The sequence below is a fragment of the Phacochoerus africanus genome, chromosome 8 (assembly GCF_016906955.1).
Source record: "Phacochoerus africanus isolate WHEZ1 chromosome 8, ROS_Pafr_v1, whole genome shotgun sequence".
Taxonomy (NCBI): Eukaryota; Metazoa; Chordata; class Mammalia; order Artiodactyla; family Suidae; genus Phacochoerus; species Phacochoerus africanus.
Window position 1 is genome coordinate 95,073,886 of NC_062551.1, and position 22,528 is coordinate 95,096,413.

Below are 22,528 nucleotides of genomic sequence, written 5' to 3' on the forward strand. Positions count from 1 at the left end.
ATTGCGGTGCGAGGCTTTGGGTTCAGCATGTCAGGAGCGGTGGCTCCTCTGCCCCAGTGCTGCAGTCTGCAGCTGGGCCTGGCACTTTGGTGCACCTCTGGTTTTTTCATTTGCCTGCTGATACAATAAACAATGTCCTTCTCCCCAGGACGCCTCCTCACCACTTGAAACAATCAGAAGGTGTGTCTGGCAGCTGCCTGCACCTGCCCCCAGGACTTCTGGCCTTTGATTCCAGCCACTGAAAGCTTTCCCCCCCACCCCCACCCCCAGGGCTGAAATGTTCATTTATGGTTTCAATAATAGAGTTTGGACACTGGTGTCTCTCACGGCCCAGGGCTGTCCAAATCTATTAACAGTGCTCCAGTGAAATACACAGATTTGCTACACCTTATTTTGCTGCTTCCCACATCATACTCTCCTGCTTCCTGAGACAGCCGGCAGAATCAACGATGTTTCTTGAGAGGCCCCTGGGGGCAGGACCTCTTGGTATCTGAATCTCTGGGATTCATCTTAATTAGGTGACATCTGGTACTGCCCTCACAGTGCATGTGTCCACCCCAGGGGTTGAGTTTCCTCTCTCACTTCCTTTTCATTTCCTCGAGGCTCTTCTTAAGTCTTGCAGCATCTCTGGCCAAGCCTAGAGCTTTGGCAGAGGGAAGATCTCCCAGCCAGGCCCTCTGCCTGAGGCCTCCTCTGTTGGCCAGAAGGGTCCTGACTGTTGATGGCAATGGCCTTGTGCAAAGGCATCCTTGTCGCTTGCACTTCCCCTGATAAGGTGTCCACAGCCACGGCCTTTGTCCAGCCACCCGGCACAGCCTTGCCCACCACAACAGCCAACCTCTCGGTGGCTCCAGCACTGACAGAGGAAGCCCAGCCAGGGACTCTTCTCACCCAAACTGTTGCTCATTTCGCTTTGTTCTCCCTCCTGGACTGTCTTCCTGACACGACCATCTGCCCTACACTGCCCAGAACCTGTGCCCCTTCAGACCCTGGGCCGAGTCCTCAAAAGAACACAGGTCAGGCCCCAGGTAGCCAGTCAGCCCTTCTCCTGTCCCCCGCCAATGTTCCAGCTCCCCTGCACACACCTCCAGGCTCCTGCCCCCTCCGATGATAACTTTGGCTTTCTTCATCAAGATGTCACGGCTAGGACCAGATGTCACAGCTAGGACTCTCCAAGGGCACTGGGCAATCCGATCCCGTCACGACATCTGCTCACCCCTTTGGGTCTTCCTGAGGGAGCCGCCTCCCTCTGAGAGAGCCAGGCTGGTCAGCAAAGGAGGAGGCTGTCAAGCAGTGAGAATCCTTCCCTGCAAGTGGTGACAAAGGGGCTGCAGGGGCTCCTGCAGGGATGGAGAGTTCGCCAATGCACCGCAGGGGGAGGTCACCTCTTCCTGGAGTCCCTGGCACAGCATCCTAGTGACAAACAGCTCACTACCGTCACCCACAATTCCACACATTTCAGCTCCTTCCTCTCTAAGCGGTCATTGCCTCAGACCAGACCTCCCCATGCCTCCTTTATCTCTCCAGGCAGCCCTTCCCTTGAGCTCAGCCTGAACGACCTCCCATTTCAGCCACTGAGCTTTCTTCCCCTGCATTTGAGCTCACAACAGTAAACCCCAAGTCTCTACCCCCTCCCCCGCTAGCAGAGCTGCTTGGCAGTCCAGCAGGGTGCAGTCACCGAGGGAGTGAGGGTTGAGGTGAGGGGGTTGGCTGGCAGGAACAACTGAACTTTGGCTGAAAAGCAAAAGCAGAGGAAGCACTGAGCAGGCCCACTAAAGCTCCTTCCCAGGGAGGGCCTGCAGTGCCCCCTGGTGGCCAGAGGAGAGTTTGCATGCAGGTTAAGTTCTTCCATTCCCCCCACATCCCCCCGCCCCCGCCACCCCGCACTAGGCAGCGGACCCCTGAGGACTCAGATGAGGGGATGGCAGGAAGCAGATAGGTCATCTTGTCCAGTGGTTTCCAAACGTGTAAAATTGTAGGGAAGGTTGCTGTGGATGACCGTGCGTCTTGCCCATTTGACAAAGGCCTCTGGGCTGAGGCGTCAGTAGGGGCTGAAATCTCGCCTATGTCCTGCTAACCAAGCTGGGTACCCCAGCATGGTCTGGGTCACCCAGAGGAAGGGCCGTCTTTTCATGATCATTCTGGAGACAGTGTCCTTCTGTAATTTGTACCAAGGTGCCAATATACCAGGAGCAGCCCTGGCCCAGAATGCTTCCTCCCAAGAGGGTAATCTTAGAAAACCAAGCTTCTGTAGCTAAAGGAGAGTTTGAAAACCACCTAAAAGATGGGGAAACTGACTCATCAAGCAGTGAGAGTTCTCCCCTGGAAGTGGTGACAAAGAGGTTGCAGGGGCTCCTGCAGGGGTGGAGAGCTAGCCAGTGCACCACAGGGAGAGGTCACCTCATCCTGGAGTCCTTTGCAAGGGAACTTAAGGTCATGCACTGAATGCCAAGACAGAGCTTAGAAGCCAGATCCCTTTTTTCTCCAAGCAGCGTTCTTTATACTACACTGAGCTAGTCTCATAACCCCCCTTTTGAGGCATCCTGGCTGCTCTGACCCTCCCACTCTCAGGCCCATCAACTTCCCCCTGAAACCCAGCTACTCTGCACAGTCTTACTTTCCTAGCCAGGATCATGGCACAGCGTTTGCCTAAAAGGAGGGCTGGTGACAATGCCGGCTCAGTCTGCATAATTTCCTACAAGTACCTCACTCTCAGCGATGCAGGCGGACATGCAGACAGGCAGGGTGGTGGGGAACTGGAAGGGGCCACTGGATGACACATGTGACAGGGAGCCATGCCTGGAGCCATGTGGTCAGTGAAGCTGGTGGCTCAGCTACTGGGCAGAGGGGCCCTGCTTCGTAGGTGTGGTCCGCCGGGGGGTCTGCGCCACGCCATAAGGCACATGGGCCGCCACGGTGCCCATCTCCTGAGCCCCAGCCACGTGGAACATCTGGTCGTCAAAGAAGATGTGCGGGCGGATCTTCTCCAGGAGGGGGCCCTTGGGTGCTCCTGCCAGGAACAGGGCCTCATCCGTCTCCAGGCCCCAGCTGCGTAGGGTCTTGAGAGCCCGGGCCCCAGAACTGGCTGCACTGCGGGCCGTCACCAAGTAGGTGCGGATTGGACACTCCAGCCGCAGGCCCTTGGAGTAGAACTTCTTCTGCAGCCTGCCCAGCGCCTCCAGAAAACCCTTTAAGGGGCCCTAGGAGAAGGCAAAAGACCAAGTGAGCTTACCCCTCTCCCAAACATTCGCCCCCTTTCCAGCTGGGCTCCCCTGTAAAGCACTAGCGTCTTGCTATTTGGGGCAGGAAAGCTTCTCAGGATCCCCAAGTCTCTCAGTGCTGCTATGCCCGCTCTGGCCACTGCATGCATCAATTAAGCTGGAGGTACCTCTGTGGGTCTGGGTGTCCACACGGCTGTGATTGGGGGTGTCTGTGTCAGAATGACTGTACCAGGGCCACTGTGGCTATGTGCCCACCAGGTACATGGGAGTCTGTCCTGCAGCTCTGTAAGTCTGGCCTTTCTGCTAATTGGCAGGAAGGATATTAAAAGTATTTACTAACAATAAAGATTTTTTAAAAATATTTAGTAACTGTGGCATGGGCACCCTTCAGTCAGAAGGAACTCAAACTGCAAGCAACTGGGACAGACAGACCAATGGGTCGCGGCTGCTGAATATTGACCCTGTCCCTGGGGCACATGGGTGGCTCAGGATGTCATGCTCCAGCTCTGCGGGGTCAGGGAAAGGAACGGGGCCTCTCTCTACAGGGTCTGGAACGACAAAGCTTCACGAGGATGAGTGAATAAAGAACCAGATGATGATGAAGAAAACTGCCGCAGCATCTGGAAATTGGGAAAGGTGGGCTTCTAATCTTAAAGACCCCCTCACTTCTTGGGTGACCTGGAGTGTGCAGGGGTCCCCTGGGGCTCTCCCTACCCCTTCGTGGAAAAGCTGTCCTGGGCTGGATTCCTAAGGATTTCAGAGGGAACCAAAGAGAGGGGACATGAAATGAAGTCAAGGGCCACCACCGAAGCCTTCTGCGTTCTTGGTGAGGGGGCTCTGCGGTTAGTGAGCGCCCAGATTTTTGTTAAAAGCATGGAGAGGAGCTCCCAGGAGGGCTAGAGAACCCCAACAGCTCAACCCCACAGAATTTCCACCAGTCTGGGGAAACTCCAAGCTGCTCTGCTCCTGGGAGACTCCACGCAGTTGGAGGGTGAGTGTAGGTCCCTGAGAGCCCCCCCTTCCCACCTCCCACCAAGGGATGGATGGCAGAAGGTGGGAAGGGCTGGGGTGGCCCAGAGCTGATGAGCTGCCCCAGACCCCACGCCAGCTGGACCTCCCTGTCCTGCTGAGGGGTACTAGCCCGGTGCTTCCAGGGGGTGGATACAGGGGCTTCGTGAAAAGGTGGGGGCCCTCTCAGAGGGGTGGGCACATCTCAGAGAGGGGACAAGGTTTCCAGAGAGGGGATGGCAGCTTCAGAGAAGGGATAAGAGCTGAGAGGGAGGAAAGGGGCTTCAGGGAGCCGATGGGAGCCTCAAAAAGCAGCTGCAAGGGAGAGGTAGGGGCTTCAGAGATGAGATCAAGAGAGAATGGGGGCTTCAAAGCGGGGGCATGGGAATGCGGTGAGGGGGTGGGGGCTCAAAGAAGGGGTAGAAGCTCACAGAGGAGAGCTAGGGGTTGGGTGGAGGGGAGGAGTGCTGGAGGCCTAAGGAAGGGGACCTGGCTGGATTCTGGGCTGAGCTTGGGGTTGGGTTCTGGGCTGGAGGTTCCAGCCAAGAGCAGTTTCTGGGGAGCTGCCTTACTCTGCCCAGGGGTTCTGGGGTGTGTGTGGAGCACCTGGGCCAGAGGTTTGTTCTCATGGGCCTTCTCGTGCTCGAAGAAACTGTCCAGCCCGTGGGCCTTCACGATGCGCTCCGACTCATCTGAGAAGAGCACGGCATCCCCGTCGAAGGCCACGCGCAGCTGACTCTGGGAAACAGCCACGTCCCTGCTGGGGCTGAAGATGGTGGCGGCTGCGATCCCTGCGCAGAGAGAGGCAAGCACTGTTTGCCTTCATCTAGGTATAAGAGGCCCCCAACACCTGCTTCAGCTACCTGGGGGCCAGAGAAGGGCTGACTCAAGCTCTCCTTGCTGCACGTGCCTCAGCCAGGGCCCGGGGCCCGGCTAATGAGGGTTAGTATTCAGAATATTTCAAAACCGGCCAGTAAGAATGGACTAGGCTTTTGCTCAGAGTAGGGCTCTGAGGGTCCTGGCTCGCTCCAGGGTTTCCCCTTTAGATGCTGGTTTTTGTTTTGCTTTGTTTTTAGGGCTGCACCTGCAGCATATAGGTGTTCCTGGGTCGAATCAGAGCTACAGCTGCCAGCCTAAGGCACAGCCCCAGCGCAGGATCCAAGCCACAGCTGTGACCTACACCACAGCTCACAGCAATGCAGGATCGTTAACCCACTGAACGAGGCCAGGGATTGAACCTATATCCTCATGGATACTAGTCAGGTTCGTTACTGCTGAGCCACAATGGGAACTCCCCTTAGCTGCTGTTTTGAGAGGGTTGGGAGGACACTCGGGGGACTCAGGGAGGAGCTATTTATCAGTCAGTATGGGGGAATTTCTATATTTTAATATCTAGTAAGGACATGCTGGTATGGATAGCCAAACACCAGTCCCGGCTGGAAGGGAGGGTCCCCATGGCCACTGCTGTCCTTCCTGGAGTTCCACAGGCCCCTGAAGTAGAACTTGGCTGGGTCAGGTACTCTCTTGTTGACTCTGGCAAGTCCTCACCCTTTCTGGACCAAGGTAGAATTGAAGGTGGCTCATCTCTGTTTAGATTCCCGACTGCAGTCTGGGGTGGGGTGGGTGTGGGCACCCCCTCAGTCTAACACAATGGCAACCAGGTAGGCCCTGCTCAGAGCAGCCTGGCCATGCAGGGTTGCCTGGAGCAACATGCATGGCCATGGGAGAGAGCCCTAGTGACACTTGGCCTTGTGCACAGACTCTGGGCTTCTCCAGAGGGTCTAGGATGCCTGTCGGGAACCCCGACTCCAGACTAGTGCTCACTGGACAACAGAGCAGTACCAGGAGACTAGAGACACAGGCAGCAGGCTCAGTTCATCTGCTGTTCTTCGTCTCTCCAAAGGCTGCTGCAGGCCTGGGCAGGGGCAGAGCTTTGGGAAGAGCAAGTGATGCCAGCCTCACTAGCTTGAGGATGCTATAAGCAGGCATAGGCCCTGGACATCAGACCAGGCACCTTCTTAGCTTTGGCAGTTGGGGAGCCAAGAGGAACCAGAACCACTTGACCTTGGGCAGGGCCTTCCTCCTGACCCTCCCCTGCTCCCTGGCCCGGGGTTAAATTATAGACATATAAAGGCACGTATGCTGGCCAATGCCAAGGCCCCAACCAGAAGGTGTAACATCTGCCTAGGGAAATGGTTTCTGGTTTCTGGTTAAAGAAAGCCTCTTGGGAGTTTTTGCTGTAGCGCACCAGGATCGGTGGTGTCTCTGGAGCACTGGGATGTAAGTTTGATTCCTGGCCCAACATAGCAGATTAAAGGATCCAGCATTGCCATAGCTGCACCATAGGTTGCAACAGCAGCTCAGATCTGATCCCTGGCCTGGGAACTCCATATGCTGCTGGGGAGCCAAAAAAGAAATAATAATAATAATAATAATAATAATAATAATAATAATAATAATAATAAGAAAGCCTCTTGGAGCCCCAGGCAGCTTAGAGGTGTGAGGCATCAGTGGAGAGAGACGCCAGGCTTCTGAGCAGGAGCCAGCATGAAAGAGGAAGAGAAAATATATTTTTGGTTGATAAAGGAATCTGCCAGTAGCATTCAGCCTGGGGAGCCCTCCCAGGCAGTGGGACAGTCTTTTCTTCCCTGCATGCCTGTTTTCTGCCCTGAACAATAGGGAAACACACCCTGTCGGGAGACCATGTATACATACCATCCCCAAAACTGCCCCTTGAAAGGGACACATGGAGAGAGTTCTCACTGTGGCTCAGTGGGTTAAAAATCTGACTAGTATCCATGAGGACACAGGTTCAATCCCTGGCCTTGCTCAGTGGGTTAAGGATGCGGCATTGCCATGAGCTGTGGTGTAGGTCACAGATGTGACTCAGATCCTGTGTTGCTGTGGCTGTGGCATAGGCCAGCAGATGCAGCCCTGATTCAACCCCTAGTCTGGGAACTTCTACATGCCTAAAAAAGAAAAGGGGGAGGGGGGATGAAAGAGACACATGCAAGGAAATCTTTTCATCAGCCTTGCAGCTGGGTCTCCTAACCTCACCACAGCATTGGCCAGCCCAGCTGCTGGAATGCTGGCCATTTCCCAGATCCCACTGCTCAGGCTGGACCAGGTACTGTGTGTCCCTCTCACTGGCCCAAAGAGGGACAGAGGCTGTCCTTTGTCACACAGGAATCAGAACTCCTACTGACCTGGAAGATTTTTAGAAGAAAGCAGCTTTCTGGGTTGTAAGGAGGGTTCCCATGGAAACAGAAGGCTGGGTGGTGTTGATTAAAGCATTCTTAACATGGCAGGGCAGGAGGTGGGAGAGTGGAAGAGATGGGCAATAAGTGGAAGAGGTAGGGCCTTGTTCTTAGAGTTTTGAGACCAGGTCATAGGAATTAAGGAAGGTACACCCCTTCTGGTTACAATGGCAACCCCACCCCCACCCCTAGCACCTGCTCAGAGCTTTAGGATCTCGTGTCTCTGGGACCCCTTTGCCAGACTCCCCACACTTCCTTCCCCAGTTTGACTCACCTTCATCAATGGCTTCCTGCACTTTTTCTGCATCAGCCGACAAATAGAGGTTAGTGTGATAGGCCTTGAGGTAGCAGATGGGGCTGTTTCCTCCTGTCATGCAGAACCTCTCGATGAACAGGTCTGGGGAGGAGGTAGAGATTAGCCAGATGATGCCTGGGTCAACCCCCAGCATCTCAGAGTGGTCCTTCCATGTCCAATGGATGCCATCTTGGTTCTGAGCAGTGGTTGGGCAGCAGAGTGAGTCTCTTGAGTGATTTTAGGCCAGTGTTCCCCCTCTCTGAGGCCCTCCATCCTTCAGTCATGAAATGTGATGATCATACCTCTGGAGGGGTTGCCTGGCTCACTGTAATATCCCCTTGGAGAATCACAGTGCAGAAGCCCCAGCCATGAGGCTTTTGGTCCCTTCTGGTCATAGCTGATTGGCTAGGAGTAGGCACCTGACCCAAGCTGGGCCAGTCAGATTCTCTCCTATCCCAGGCTGATAGTCACCTAGTACCTCTGTTGGCGCAGGTTGTAAAACTTTGCATGTTGGTAAATAGCTTCCGCTCTGAGCCCACTGAGTTACCCCATCACTGCTCCAGCCCCTCACATGGGAGAATCCACAGTAGGAGGGCACAGCAGGGGTCCTTCAGGACCCTGCCCCAGTACCATAGTCCTGATTCCTCAGTGCTTGTTCACCAGATAGTTAATTTTTTTTTTTTTTTGTCTTTTTAGGGCCGGACCTACAGCATATGGAGTTTCCCAAGCTAGGGGTCAAATCAGAGCTGTAGCTGCTGGTCTACACCACAGCCACAGCAATGCCAGATCCGAGCAAGTCTGTGACCTACACCATAGTTCACAGCAATGTGGGATCCTTAGCCTGCTGAGTGAGGCCAGGGGTCAAAGCTGTGTCCTCATGGACTAGTCAGATTCGTTTCCACTGCACCTTGATGGGAATGCTGGTTAAATATTTTGAATATCATCCTTGCTCCCAGCAATTTTAAATTAGGATTAAAAAAAAATGCCAACTGGGAGTTCCTATTGTGGCTCAGCAGTAACAAACCAGGTTAATATCTAAAAGGATGTGCCTGGCCTGGCTCCATGGGTTAAGGATCTGGCATTGCTGTGGCTGTGGCATGGGCTGGCAGATGCAGCTCTGATTCGACTCCTAGCCTAGGAACTTCCATGTGCCCTGAGTGTGGCCCTAAAAAGCAAAAAAAAAAAAACAAAAAACAAAAAACAAAACCCAACTAGATTCTCTTGGTTGCTGAAAACAAGGACTTAATACATTTTGGCCATATTCAGGAAAAGCAGAGAAAACTGGTTTGAGGAAAGAGAAGAAGAAACAGGAAAAAAAAAAAAAGCAACAGATTTGCTCAGAGGAGCAGAAATAAGGGCTCACATGGTTCAGAGAGAAGAAGAGTCCTGGAGAGATTTCCAGTATTTGGATTTAGGCCATTATGGGCCCAATTTTACTTCCTTCCCTGTGGTTCCAAGAAACACTCCATAACCTAATAAGAAATCATTCTCTCCAGCCTGGAGGGTCTATTACTTTCAATCCTATTTCTTTCAAGAGTTTGGACAGGAGTTCCCATTGTGGCCCAGTGAAAACGAATCTGCCTAGGGATGATGAGGTTGCGGGTTCGATTGCTGGCCTCACTCAGTGGGTTAAGGATCCAGCGTGGCCATGAGCTGTGGTGTAGGTTGCAGATGCAGCTCGGATCCCATGTTGCTGTGGCTGTGGTGTGGGCCGGCAGCTGTAGCTCCGATGTGACCCCTAGCCTGGGAACCTCCACATGCCGCGAGTGTGGCCCTAAAAAGAAAAATAAATAAATAAGAGTTTGGACCAAGACACGAAGTCCCTTTACTCCGATGACTGTGCCTGCTTCCCCCAGCAGCTTTGTAAGACCCATCAGCCCCACTGCAGAGAGGGACACTGAGGCACACAGGCAGCAAGAGCCCTGCCTGGTCACAGAGGGAGTGAGGCCCATGCAGGGGTGTGCTGGAGCTGGCTTGTAATGGCTTGTGAGATCCCAATAGTAAACATTGGGGGATTGGGGGAGCCAGTTCCCCCAGTTGTTCAGTGGTTCATAGCTTGACATCAACACCTTTGAAAGGGCCAGTTTACCAGCACCACACTGGGCTTGAGGTTCCGGGGGTATACGTGCACCCTGCAGAGGTGTGGTCCCATCCCCGTGTGTCCAGCAGGGTCATGGTCAAACTCCTTCTGCTCACCATAGTGGTTGATGCTATTGATGAGACGGACGCCCACTTGAGCATGGTTGTTGGTCACAAGGACGATGTCAAAGAGGTCCTCGCTCTCGGGGTACAGCTCCCGCAGTCGCTTGTTCACAGCCTCCAGAGCCTGGATGGGAGAGGAGATCCTCCAGCTCAAACCCTCTCCCACTGCCACCCCCAGCCCCGGGACTGATGCCTGGAGGTGGTAGCCAGGGCTGGGGAGGAGGGTGAGCTGGGATCCGATGGGGGGAGATGAGGGAAGCTCAGGGGCCAGGCTCAGGGTGGGATCCCTAGGCATGGAACATCTCTTCCTAGTCTCTGCCATTGTGCAATTAGATTTTTGCCCAGGGGTATGTCACTAAAACGGTGAGTGGGAGCCAAAATCTAGCCCCAATAATGTACCAGGCTGGTTACCTGGAGTGGGGCTGCACCAATCCAGAGAATACGGTGGCCTCTTCTTCCCACAATGGCTCTGTCCCCTGAGCAAGCTGTGCTCCTGTGGGGTGGCATCTATCCAGAGGGGACCCCTTTTCCTTACTCAGACACGTGTGGAAGTGCTGTTATCTAATGCCCTCGAAGGCACGTAAGGGCAGGGGTGCGACAGCCCCTCACCTTCACAAAGGGAAAGGCCGGCCCGGGGCTGAAGGGCTCATTTTCGTGTTCCAGCTGGTAGCGCACGTACTCCTCCACGCCCTGCTCCATGTAGATCCGCTGCTCCTCGTCCATGCGGAACAGGGCCCGGGAGGACACAGCAATGGTGACTGCATTCTGAGGCTTGGGCTGCAGAGATGCCGGGGAAGGGGCCAACCCTCAGACTCCACGGAGGCTGGTCTCATGGGCCAGCCCCTCTGGGGACTAGGGACACGGAGAAGACCCAGACCCAGCCTCTGCCCTAAGGACCTCGGCCCTGGGCAGACCTAGATCAGAACCCGCTCTGTGCAGGGCCCCGCTGGGGACTGAGGGAGATGATGGCTCCCCACCGGGGAGGGCAATGGGATGGGAGGCACATGCCCTCAGGGAGTCTGCAGTCTAGTTGGACACCATCTGGACACAGCAGAGAAATGGATACGGTGTAGGCAGCCAAGTACAACGGATGCTCAAGATGGTCTCCAGATGGTTTCCATTATAAAATGAGAGCTCCACGCCCTTAGGAAGAAACGGTACCCAGAAGCATGACAATGATATAAGAACATTTATCTCCAGCTCAGATCTTTCTCCTGAGCTCCAGACTCACATATCTGCTTCTGTTGACTAATAGACACTCAAACTCATCATACCCGAAGCTGAACTCTCCACCTCTAAACCGGGTCCCTCCCTCTTTCCTTGTCTCAGGGCTCAGCACCACCATCCACGCATCACCTTGGCCAGAGTCACCCTCAGCTCTTCCCTCTTCCTCAATTCCCTTCCCCCATCAATTAGTCACCCAAATCTGTCAACTTTACTAGAGCCCATGCACTTCTTTCTGTCTTCCTACCATGGGCCAGCCCCATTACATCTCTCATAACTTTCAAGCTGTGGTCTACATGTTGTCAGGGGAATTTTCTCAAATTCAGATCTGATCATGTCCATCCGCACCCTCTCTCAGTGGTACCCACTCTCCTGATATTCTGGGCGGCAGCCTGATGTATGGAGTCAGGAGCCTTTCACGACAGACCCCTGCCTTTCTCTCCACTGTCACCTTCCCATACCTGGCTTTGCATACTGCCGCTCCCTTCTCTGAGCCTTTGCCCATGTTGCTTCTCTGCCTGATCTGTCTGTTCCTTGACTTTCCTCCAGCTAACTTCTACCCAACCTTCTGGTCTCAAACCACATGTCCCCTCTAGGAAGCCTTCCCCTAGTCATGGGCTTGCTACCTCTCCTATGGATTTCCTTTTTTAGTAAAATTTAACCCTAAGTTATACTTGCTTATTTAACTATTTCTATTTCTAGACAGAGTTCTTTTTTTTTTTTTTTTGTCTTTTTAGGGCCCCACCCCTGGCACATAGTTCCCAGGCTAGGGGTCGAATCAGAGCTGTAGCTGGTGGCCTACACCACAGCCACAGCAACACGGGATCCAAGCTGCGTCTGCCACCCACACCACAGATCATGGCAAAGCCCGATCCCTGACCCACTGATCAAAGCCAGGAATCAAAACTGTGTCAGATTTGTTTCCGCTGAGCCATGATGGGAACTCATAGACAGAGTTCTAGAAGCAGGAACCATGCTTAAGTTCTGAGGGAGCAGGAATCAGCACTATCTTATTCATTTATTGTATCTCTAGCGCTCAGAATGGTGTCTAGCACATAGTAGGTGCTCAGTAAATATTAATGTCTCTGGAATTTTAAGCCATGTATTTTAATGAGAAACAGTATTTGCCCTGAGAAACTGAACATGAACAAGTATCTCTAGCGCAGTGCCCTCACCTGTTCATACTGCTTAAAATATAGTAGGTGCTCAGAGACTCTTGCTCTGGTTGATGGGAATTTGACAAACATTTATTTGTTCTTTGTGCACAGCACCTGGGCTCTGCCTCGGAATGGTCCTGGTAGAGACTTGGGCTCCTACCCTCAGAGTCACATGCTGATAGTCAAGAAAGATGGGTAAACAGAGATGCAGAGGGGACTGAAATGAGTGCTAGAACACAGGTGAAAGCAAAGTCTAGGTGACAAGGGTTCCGAGGAAGTTACTGTGGGAGAGGAGATAGTTTTGTTGTTGTTGTTGTCTTTTTGCCATTTCTTGGGCTGTTCCCGTGGCATGTGGAGGTTCCCAGGCTAGGGGTCGAATCAGAGCTGTAGCCGCCAGCCTATGCCAGAGCCACAGCAACTCGGGATCCAAGCCGCGTCTGCAACCTACACCACAGCTCATGGCAATGCCGGATCCTTAACCCACTGAGCAAGGCCAGGGATCGAACACGCAACGTCATGGTTCCTAGTCGGATTCGTTAACCACTGAGCCATGACGGGAGCTCCAAGAGAGGAGATGTTTTGGAAAAGCCTCGAAGGGGGAAGAGGCCCTGCCTTCACAAAGGTGGGCAGAGTTCAAGGCACGCGTGCAAGGGGGCAGAAGAGTAGGCAGGTGCTAGATTGCACTAGGCCTTCTTTCTGGGCCCTAAGAGGGCCTCAGCACTCCTTCAGCACCTCCAGTGGGAAGGGTGAGGGGAATGACACCACAGGCAGCAGCTAGAGCCTTCATCATCTCTTGGGGGATCAGAACGTAGGTCCCCAAGGGTCCCACCACATTTCTGTGACTTGACCACTCCTGGGACCATGAGTCCCACTTTACAGATGAGGAAGCAGGGCTTCAAGGTGGGGCAAGACTCATAAATGGACTTGAATTTTGGCCTGATAGCCCTGCAGGCCACACACTCAATCCCACTGCTTCTCTCTAGAGCCAAGCCTAGGTCCCCATCAGTTGACAAGACTGGGTGATTACCCTGTGACATGCACTGTGCTGGGGACATGGCAGAAAACCACACAGGTGTGATCCCTGCCCCCATGGAGCTTATGATCTATCCCTAAGGCAGAGATTTGTGCATCCTTTGGAAGAGCACTGTCCGAGAGACCTTTCTGTAAAAATGGAAAAGTCTGGTGCTCTCTGTGTGGCTGCATGTGGCTAGGGAGAAACTTAAAATGTGGCCATTGGGGAACAGAATTTTTAATTGTATTTAATTTTAATCAATTTAAATTTAATGGAGTTCCTGTCATGGCTCAGTGGAAATGAATCTGACTAGCATCCATGAGGATGCAGGTTCAATCCCTGGCCTTGCTCAAAAGGATCTGGTGTTGCTGTGAGCTGTGGTGTAGGTCGCAGACGAGGCTCGGATCTGGCGTTGCTGTGGCTGTGGCATAGGCCAGTGACGACAGCTCTGATTAGACCCGTAGCCTGGGAACCTCCATATGCCATCGGTGCGGCCCTAAAATGACAAAAAATAAATTAAGTAGCTATAAATGGCTAACAGCTAATGAAGCTTTAGAACCTCAAAGTAGGAACAGAAGACCAGGGTCCTCAAACTCATGAGGTGGACCTCAGTTGGCATTTGACTTTTACCCCAACCAGGATGGTGTGTGGGGCCAGCAGGATGAGAGCAAGGCATTGGCAGGGCAGATGGCTGTCCTCTGGGGCTCTCAGCTCAGGTGCCTCTCCCAGCTGCCAACCACCCCCAGAGGTCAGTATGTCCCAGGGCTGGGTATACCTCCCAACCCCTTCAGCCACTGTGAACCTTCAAGGAAGGAACATAAAGTTAAAGAAAAGAGGTGATGGAGGGTTGGCCAGGGAGGATAAGGGCATAAACCCAGGAAGCCTGCTGGCCTTCAGGGCAGGGGCTGGGCTTGCCTCGCCCCCTGGGCTTACTGCTCCAAGGACAGGCCCATCACCCCTTCAAGGACAGAGAGCCAGCTGCCCTCCCAGCCCCTTCAGGCAGGTTCCCAAGCCGACTGCTCCAGCCCAGGCGGCCGGCCAAGGTCTCGCTCCTCACTTTCTGTCCCACAGTCCCTGCCAGACTGCCGCGTTCTGTGTCTCCTCTAGTTGACCTGTCCAGACCCCATCCCATCCCACCTCCGGCCACTGCAAGAAAAATATCCCAGCTGCCTTGGTCCCAAGAGTCTCTGCTTCCCTCTTTTACAGATGGGGAAACAGGCCCCGAGAGGGATAGAGTATTATACACAGCAAAGTCAAGGCAGAGCCAGGACAAGATCCTAAGTCTCTGGCCTCTAGCCTGGCCTCCATCCACATAGCAGGCCCTCCGCCCCCCATTCCATGCCCCTCCTCAATCATTCCCAGAAGACCCCAACCCCCTGCTACTAGAAGCACTTCCCTGGGACACTTCCCTACCCCTGGCCATAGCCTCCCTTTCCAGATTTGGGAGATGGAGTTTTCTAAGCACAGGGCTCTCTTTCCTCCCAGAACCAAGGTCCTCAGAGTAGGACCCTGCCCCTCCACTCAGTCTGCTCTGACACTACACAAGCAAGGTGGAGCCTAAAGGCCTAGAGGGGGCGTTCCTGTTGTGGCTCAGCGCTTATGAACCCGACCAGGATCCATGAGGATGTGGGTTCGATCCTTAGCCTCACTTAGTGGGTTAAGGATCTGGTGTTGCCATGAGCTCTGGTGTAGGTTACAGATGCAGCTCGGACCTGGTGTTATGTGGCTGTGGCATAGGCTGGCAGCTGCAACTCTGATTTGACCCCTAGCCTGGGAACTTTCATATGCCACAGGTGTGGCCCTAAAAAGCATAAATAAATAAATATAACAAGTAAAGGCCTAGAGGGCATGAGCCGCTGTGGGAAATATGGATCCCAGCTGGAAGAGAGGAGCAGCCTGACCCAGCTCCAGGTGGAGCTGAAGGAACAGGTGAGGGGGCTGGTCAGAGCTGGGGAGAAGCTCAGCACTTAGAGCCCTCCTGGACCTCGCTGCAGGGGAGGCCACCCCATGTGCTGTCAGGTGCACCTTGGGACAGTTCCTCCAGAAATCCAAAAGAAGTCCAGATTCCAGAGGGGGACTTGGGTCAGAAAGTCCCTGACCAAGACCAGGGACTCAGCTTGGGAACTCTGGGCCACCCTGCCAGCTCTCTGCCTTCTCCTGGGCAGGGCATGGGGTGGGGGTGGGGGCTGATTATTCCTGCTTGGGGGGATAGGGGTGGAGGAATAATGGAGGGCCACCCAGCCTGCTCAGCCTGCCTGAGGCGCTCTCATTAGACCCAGGCGATTCTGCCTGTTAGGCCCAAGATAGGAACAAAGCCAAAAGCTGTTATTTCTAGAAGGACTTGGAGAAGGGCTGCTGGAGGAGGGAGGAACAAGAGAGGTGTGGACTCATGGGGTGAGGGCCTCCTACAGGCCTTCAGAGGTCAATGATCCCACTCAAACGCTCCTGGGGGTGAGAATAAGCCTAGGCCAAGCCCTCACCCACCAGGGGCCGAAATTCTCCAAAATAGCCTTTGGGGGTGGGGTTCCCGCAAGAGGGAGTAAGGGGCTGGGAAGCCACCAGTCTCTGCCCCCAGAGAACAGAGAGGGGCAGGAATGAGAGGTCACTACTGACAACTGGGCCTGAGCTCCCAGGTTCCTCGATGCTTGATGGGATCTGCTCACCTCCCTAGTCCCCAGCATCCATCCTCTCTTTTCCATCCCCTAGGCTGTGACATTAGTCTGTTCAGGCAAGGACCAGCCTCCTCACGGATCTGCCTCCCGCCAGTCATGCCTTCTCCAATCCATTCACCACGTAGCCCCAGAGTGACCTTTCTAAAATGAAAATACATCATGTTAAGCCTGTGTTGAAAAATCCTGCAACAGCTCCATAATGGTTTTCATACTTTTTTTTTTTAAAAAAGTAGGTTGATGGAGTTCCATGGTGGCTCAGTGAGTTAAAGATCCGGCATTGTCACTCCTACAGCTCGGGTTCGATCCCCTAGCCAGGGATGTACCTGGGGCACAGCCAACAATAAAAATAAAAAGTAGGGGAGTTCCCGTCGTGGCACAGTGGTTAACGAATCTGACTAGGAACCATGAGATTGCGTGTTTGGTCCCTGCCCTTGCTCAGTGGGTTAATGATCCGGCGTTGCTGTGAGCTGTGGTATAGGTTGCAGACGTGGCTCAGATCCCGCGTTGCTGTGGCTCTGGCGTAGGCCGGGGGCTACAGCTCCGATTTGACTCCTAGCTTGGAAACCTCCATATGCCACGGGAGCGGCCCAAGAAATGGCAAAAAGACAAAAAAAAAAAAAAAGTAGGCTGTCATTTTATCCACATGAACTCTTGGGGAAACTCCAATAGGTAAACCATATAGTGCCATATTTGTTGGTATAAATACATTTCACAAATTCAAATGTATTACATGTTCACCATATATTCGTTATAATGTCAACCAATGAAAACAATATAGTTTTTCAGATTTAAGCTTCATCTTCTAGTCCCTTTGTTTCTGTTTGTTTCAGTTTTTTGGGGTTTTGCAGAGCATTGAGAAAGTCCTGATTCATACCAATAAGCGGTTGCAAATGGTAACAGGCTTTTTTGTTTTGTTCCATTTTAAACAAAAAGCCTCGGGAAACTCAGCAACAATTGTCAGCATTCTCGAGATACTCTTCTATTAAAAGAGTCCAAAGAAAAGCTTTATTCTGAGGTTTGCTTAAAAAAAAAAAAATTCAACCTGTAGCATAAGTTAATATGCTGGCAGTCTCCAAGGTGCTAAAACACATTTGAGTGAGTTGACTTTTATCACTTTTTTTTCTTTTTAGGGTTGTACCCACGGCGTATGGAAGTTCGCAGCCTAGGGGTCAAAGAGGAGCTACAGCTGCCAGCCTATGTCACAGCCACAGCAACGTGGGATCTGAGCCGCATCTGTGACCTAAACCATAGGTCACCCTAGCTCACGGCAACACCAGATCCTTTACCCACTGAGCAAGGCCAGGGATCGAACCCGTGTCCTCATGGATACTGGTCGGGTTTGTTACTGCTGGGGCACAATGGGCACTCCCTTATCACGTATTTTTACTTGTGTTAAATATAGTTTGAGGAAGAAAGAAAATGAATTTGCTTCACATGTGGGTAGACCCCCTGATACATGGGTTCCATGGCACCTAGTTCTAAGACCCCTAACTCCACTGAATAAGGTCCAGACTCCATAATAATATGGCACTTGAGCCCCTCCGTGGGTCTCTGGCGTCTCTCCGACTCTCCTAAAGATGCTGCAGTTTCTCGCTCAGTTTCAAATACACTTCCATGCCTTTTGCCCATCCTGTTTCCCCCTCTGTCTGGGAAAGTCCACCTACTCAGCCTTTAAGATCATCTCAAAGGCCACCTCTAAAGGCCTTCCTGCATTGACAGTCACTCCCGCCCCTATGTTCCCCACTGCTAGGGTCTTTCATCTGAGCACTCACCATGTTCAGGGACTCTGAGCTCCTGAGGCAGGACTCAGACTAATTCATCTTTCAATCCCCACTGCCGAGCAGGCCTGGAGGTGCTGGGGGAATAACTGTTGACAGGGTGGCCTCATGGGAGGGGTTTGGGAGGGAAGCAGCAAGATGCTTTAAGGTCAGGCTGGGGCACTTTGGAGGATACTCTGAGCCAGCTTTTCTCTCCTCCATCCTCTTCCCAAGCTCTGAGATCTGGGAAGCTGGGGTGAGCAAGGCCCAAGGACCAACCATGAACTTGTCCAATAAGGATCCTCCTCTGAGTGCATCCTGGAGGGCTGAGAAGACCACGAGGGTCCCCAAGATGCTGATGCCAGCAAGGGCTCCCCTGTGAGGGGAGCGGAGATCAGAGCTGGGGCTCAAAGTCCAGTGTCTGGACTCCAGAATCAGGGACGCAGAGCCCTGAGCGCAAAGCGCAGATCCCAGTGCAGCTCCCTTCTCTTAAGAGCCCCGGCACCCCGGTTACAGCGCGCAGAGCCCCGAGCCGGATCTCAAATGCAGAGGCTCGGGTCCGGAGCTCTGCGCCCAGATGGCAGAAACTAGGAGGGTGGGGGGTGGTACAGCCAGGAGCCGGGTTATCAGAGTCAGGTAACCTGAGCCCGGGGCGCTTCTGTAGATGTCGCTGACTTTGCCAACAAGTGCTGTCCACGGGCCCCAGGCTGCCCGCGCGGGGAGAGGCTGGCGGCGGCCCGGAGCTGGGCCCTGATGACAGCATGGGGGAGGGGGATCCTGGCGTGGAACCCGAGCCCCGGGGAAAAAAACCACCGGAGCCGAGCTCCCAAAATAAACCCGAGCCTGCGCCAAGGGCCTGGCGCATTCTGGTGCTGAGGAAGTGCGTCCCTTTCCGGAGGGGTACCCTGGGACCCCCTCCAGAGGACAGACGCTCCCTCCCGCGGTGACCTTCCCCCTGCCCTCCCCCATACCCATGCCCAGCTTTTACCGATTTGGGTTTCTTCTTGGAAGTGAGGTTGTCGTAGAAAGTCTTGGCTTCCTCCCAGCGCGGGGCCGCGGCGGTCTCTGCCCCCGGCCCGGGCTCGCGGAGCTCCCGGGGCTCCTCCGGTTCCATGCTCCGGCTGGACCCGGCCCGAGCGGAGCGGGTGGCGGCAGCGGAGAGAGGAGCTGGCGGGGCTGGGCTGCGGGAGGGAGGCGCGTCCCGGGCGTGAGAAGGGGGCGGGCAGCGACGGGAGAGTGCGCGTGCGGGCCGGCCGGAGGCCGGGGTGGGGGGGCCGCTGGGTGTTCAACTCTACCTCTCGGTTGGTTGCCCTGGTGTTGCTGCTGTGGCTGGGACGGCTGAGCTCTCCTGTGCTGACCGCTTCACGCCCGAAGTGAACTGGGGGTAGAACCTTCAGGCTCGCCAGAGGAGGGGGCCTGAAACCGGGCCTGCGGACTGCTGCGGATTCGGCATTTCGAGGCTCGTATTCTTCGCCGGCGCTCCAGGATGCCGAGAGATCGGAGGTCTGACAACTTTTTTCCCCCCTAGGATGGCGATCCCCAAAGAAGAAAATGAAAAGTTAGCCAATCGCCTTCTTTCCCCCCTGATTCCAGGATTCTGGTACACAGAGCGGCGGCTCCTTCCCTCAGACGGTTCCGCGGAGAGGGAGGAGGTGGTGGATGGACAGCTCCATCCACAAGCAGGAGCCACCTGCTCCTAGCCGGGCGCACAGTGGAAGGCCCAGACGGGCAGCTTTTCCTTCCACTGCGGAGGGGCTCCGGAAGTCGGTGGAGAGACCAGGTTCCCCTCCGCCTTGCTGGGGACCCAGACCGGAGAGACTCGGAGGGATTCTGAACCTCGATACCGGCTGGCCCCTTGATGCGCAGCAGGGGGCGCACACTCCCAGGTCCCACCTGCTGAGCTTGGTTAGTGACAGGCCCAGAAATGGCTAGATTAAAGGATGATAGAAAAGGAGCCTGGGAACTAAAGAATCTTGGACCATCCTCCTGGAGTTCCAGGGCATTGCCTTCCTTGGTGCAGAGCCCAGGGTGGCAGAAACTAATGCCACCCATCCTAAGGCACAGACCAAGAAGCAGAGAGCCATCTCTGTGTGTCTACAGGTGCCCACAGGTATGTGGGAGCAGCAGGAGAAAATACTGGCCCAGCCTGGAGGACATCTGACTGGGATGGGGTACAGAATGGAGGAGTCTGCCCAGCCTCCACCATGTCCTGGGAGGAACCAAACAAACCCTGTGTGGGAGGAAAGAGGAAATAATAATCAAAAGCTTTAGGATGTAATGTTGAGACTTGCCCTTGTTCTGGCCTGGAAGATTGTTTCCATAGATGTTTCCCTATGTGGCCCCAAACTCTCCCCCATCCTCCCTGCCCTTTGACAATGTGACTTGGACCACTCCTCCCATCCAGAAGTGGAGTTGCATCTGAGTTGACCAAGAGTCTTGCTTTGACCAACAGATTGCTGTAGGAGTGATGCTATGTGGTTTCCAAGCTTAAGCCTTAGAGGCCTTGCAGATTCTATTTTTGTCCTCTTGGAAGCCAGCTACTATGTAAAGAAGTCTGGACTAACCTTCTGGAAAGATCACAGGGAGAGGCAGAGAGGCCCTGGAGGATAAGAAGCCAGGAGAGAACAGTGGTTTCCTAGGCAATTGTCAGCATCTGTCAGCAGAGTGAGGCCATCTTACTGTTCCAGCCCCAGTCCAGCTTCTACTGGGATGCGACAGGGTGAGTGACCCCAGCAGTAAAACACATGATGCAGTAAAACCTCCCAGCTGAGCCCAGCCAATCCACAGATTCATGATAAATGATATTTTTGCTGCTTTAAGCATGAAGTTTGGGGGTGGCTTGTTACATAGCAATACATAATGAAACTCTAAGAAGGAGTCAGTTATTCTCAGGTGCCTCAGAGAAGAGGAGAGAATGTATAGGGTCATTATTTGGATGGGAGTGAGTACCTGACACAAAGGTAAACCATCCTCATGCTGTCCAGTGACCTTTGACCTTTGCAGCCTGGGTTGAAAAGATGATCTGGGCCAATCAACTTCTTCCTCAGGAATTTGGAATTGGGAAATGGGCTGGAGAGTCAACCACAGGAATAGAAGATAAGAATGCTATGAGATAGATACTGTTGGCTTCTAAGAGACCTGGATGGGCTTTCCCAAGCTGCAATTAATACACTATGTAAAGCTAAGAGGGAGCAGAAACTGTGTGAGCAGAATGAGCCCATCAGCAGATAAAGATGGAAAAAAAAGTGCAGAGGACAGCAGAGACTCCATGAAAGAGAAAACATCTGCCCTGAAAGGGGGCTGCTTCTGGTCCTGACAGTTTCCCAAGTCCCTAATCAAAGCCTGGCTGTAGTGCCCATCTCTTTTTTTTTTTTTTTTTTCTTTTCTTTTTATGGCTACACCTGAAGCACATGGAAGTTCCGAGGCTAGGGGTCAAATTAGAGCTCCAGTTGCAGCCTATGCCATAGCCACAGCACCGCCTGATCTGAGCCACATCTGCAACCTATGCCACAGCTTGTGGCAACACCAGATCCTTAACCCACTGGGCAAGGCCAGTGATTGAATACACATCCTCATAGACACCATGTCAGGTTCCTAACCCACTGAGCCACAGTGAGAACTCCTGGGATACCCATCTCTAAATTTGCATGAGATTTTCTATATCACTTCAACAAATGCCCCTCAAAAGTTGGTGGCTATTGGATTTGCTTGGCTAGCAACCTTTCCTACCCTCTTCTTCTTATAACAGTCGTTGCCTCCCTATCTCCCTGGTCACAAGAATAGGCATGTGACGAGACCTGCCTAATTGTAGAACTCTATTTCCTTGGACACAGTGATTGAGCCAAGATGGGCATGTGCCCTGAGTTGGGCCCTGTCCCGCACTCTTATAGAGGGATGCTGGGAGATTTGGCTCCTTCTTCTCTGGAGTTACTCATTTGGGACCAGGTAAGCTGAGAAGCCGTCTTTTCCCATGGCGGGTGGGGGAGCATGGGAGATGCCCACCTGCAGAGGACTCGGGATTCCTACACTTGAACTGCTCCCCTGGGCAGCCCTATTGGCTGGTCTTTAGCAAGACCACAGGTGGAAGCCCCCTCCTCTATGAAACCTCCCTTCATCCCTTACCTGCCCCTCCCCTTCTCCTCCTCCACCTCCTGGCCTCCCAAGCAAGACCCTCCCTCCTCTGAAGCTGAGAGTTCAAGGTTTGTTACCTGTCTTTCCTCATTCTGATTTGGATTTGCTCCCTTAGATGAGAGCGCCTCAAGGGGCCTTGAAGTCAGGAGACCTGAGTTCAAGTCCCAGCTTTACTGTTATCTGAACCTTCGTTCCCTTGTCTTTTTGAAAGAAAAAAACAAACAAACAAACAAAAACACTTAAATATGTGTTTGGCTCCGCTGACAGGGAATCACATAGGAAGCTGTTTGGTAACTATGACGGACTGTGTAGCCATGAGGGGCAGATCGTTTGAGGTCTGGGATGGCTTCACAGAGGAGGAGATCATTGAGACAGGGGGATGGGGGGCCCAAGGAGGGGTGGTGGCTTGTGCACAAGCCATGGAACCTAGAAGATGGCTTAGATAAATGGAGGACAATTCAGGGGGACTCAAGCGCAGGAGGAGGAGGTGGGGGCAGCTCAGGTTTCTGAGATCAGTAGGTGACAGATCATGCAGGGCCGCCAGGGAAGAAGCTTATTATACTGAGGGAAGAGGGGGGACATGGGAGTGTTG

The 22,528-nt window shown here is 53.5% G+C and overlaps 1 protein-coding gene across 1 annotated transcript; it reads right to left on the reverse strand.

Annotated features, from left to right (window-relative positions):
- Positions 1-1,872: 1,872 nt before the first annotated feature.
- On the reverse strand, positions 1,873-19,006 carry NT5C1A (5'-nucleotidase, cytosolic IA). The gene is made up of 6 exons (XM_047793471.1): positions 18,794-19,006; positions 10,593-10,760; positions 9,978-10,107; positions 7,761-7,883; positions 4,836-5,020; positions 1,873-3,200 (listed from the first exon to the last, which is right to left on the reverse strand). The coding sequence occupies exons 1-6, from the start codon at positions 18,917-18,919 to the stop codon at positions 2,835-2,837; spliced, it is 1,098 nt and encodes a 365-aa protein (XP_047649427.1). The 5' UTR covers positions 18,920-19,006; the 3' UTR covers positions 1,873-2,834.
- Positions 19,007-22,528: the final 3,522 nt, after the last annotated feature.

Coding starts and splice junctions, on each gene's coding strand:
- NT5C1A (XM_047793471.1), bottom strand. CDS start 18,919: ATGGAACCGGAGGAGCCCCGGGAGCTCCGCGAGCCCGGGCCGGGGGCA. Junction 10,761..18,793: donor CCAAGAAGAAACCCAAATCG/GTAAAAGCTGGG, acceptor GCATCTCTGCAG/CCCAAGCCTCAGAATGCAGT. Junction 3,201..4,835: donor AGAACAAACCTCTGGCCCAG/GTGCTCCACACA, acceptor GCCTTCTCCTAG/GGCCCCTTAAAGGGTTTTCT.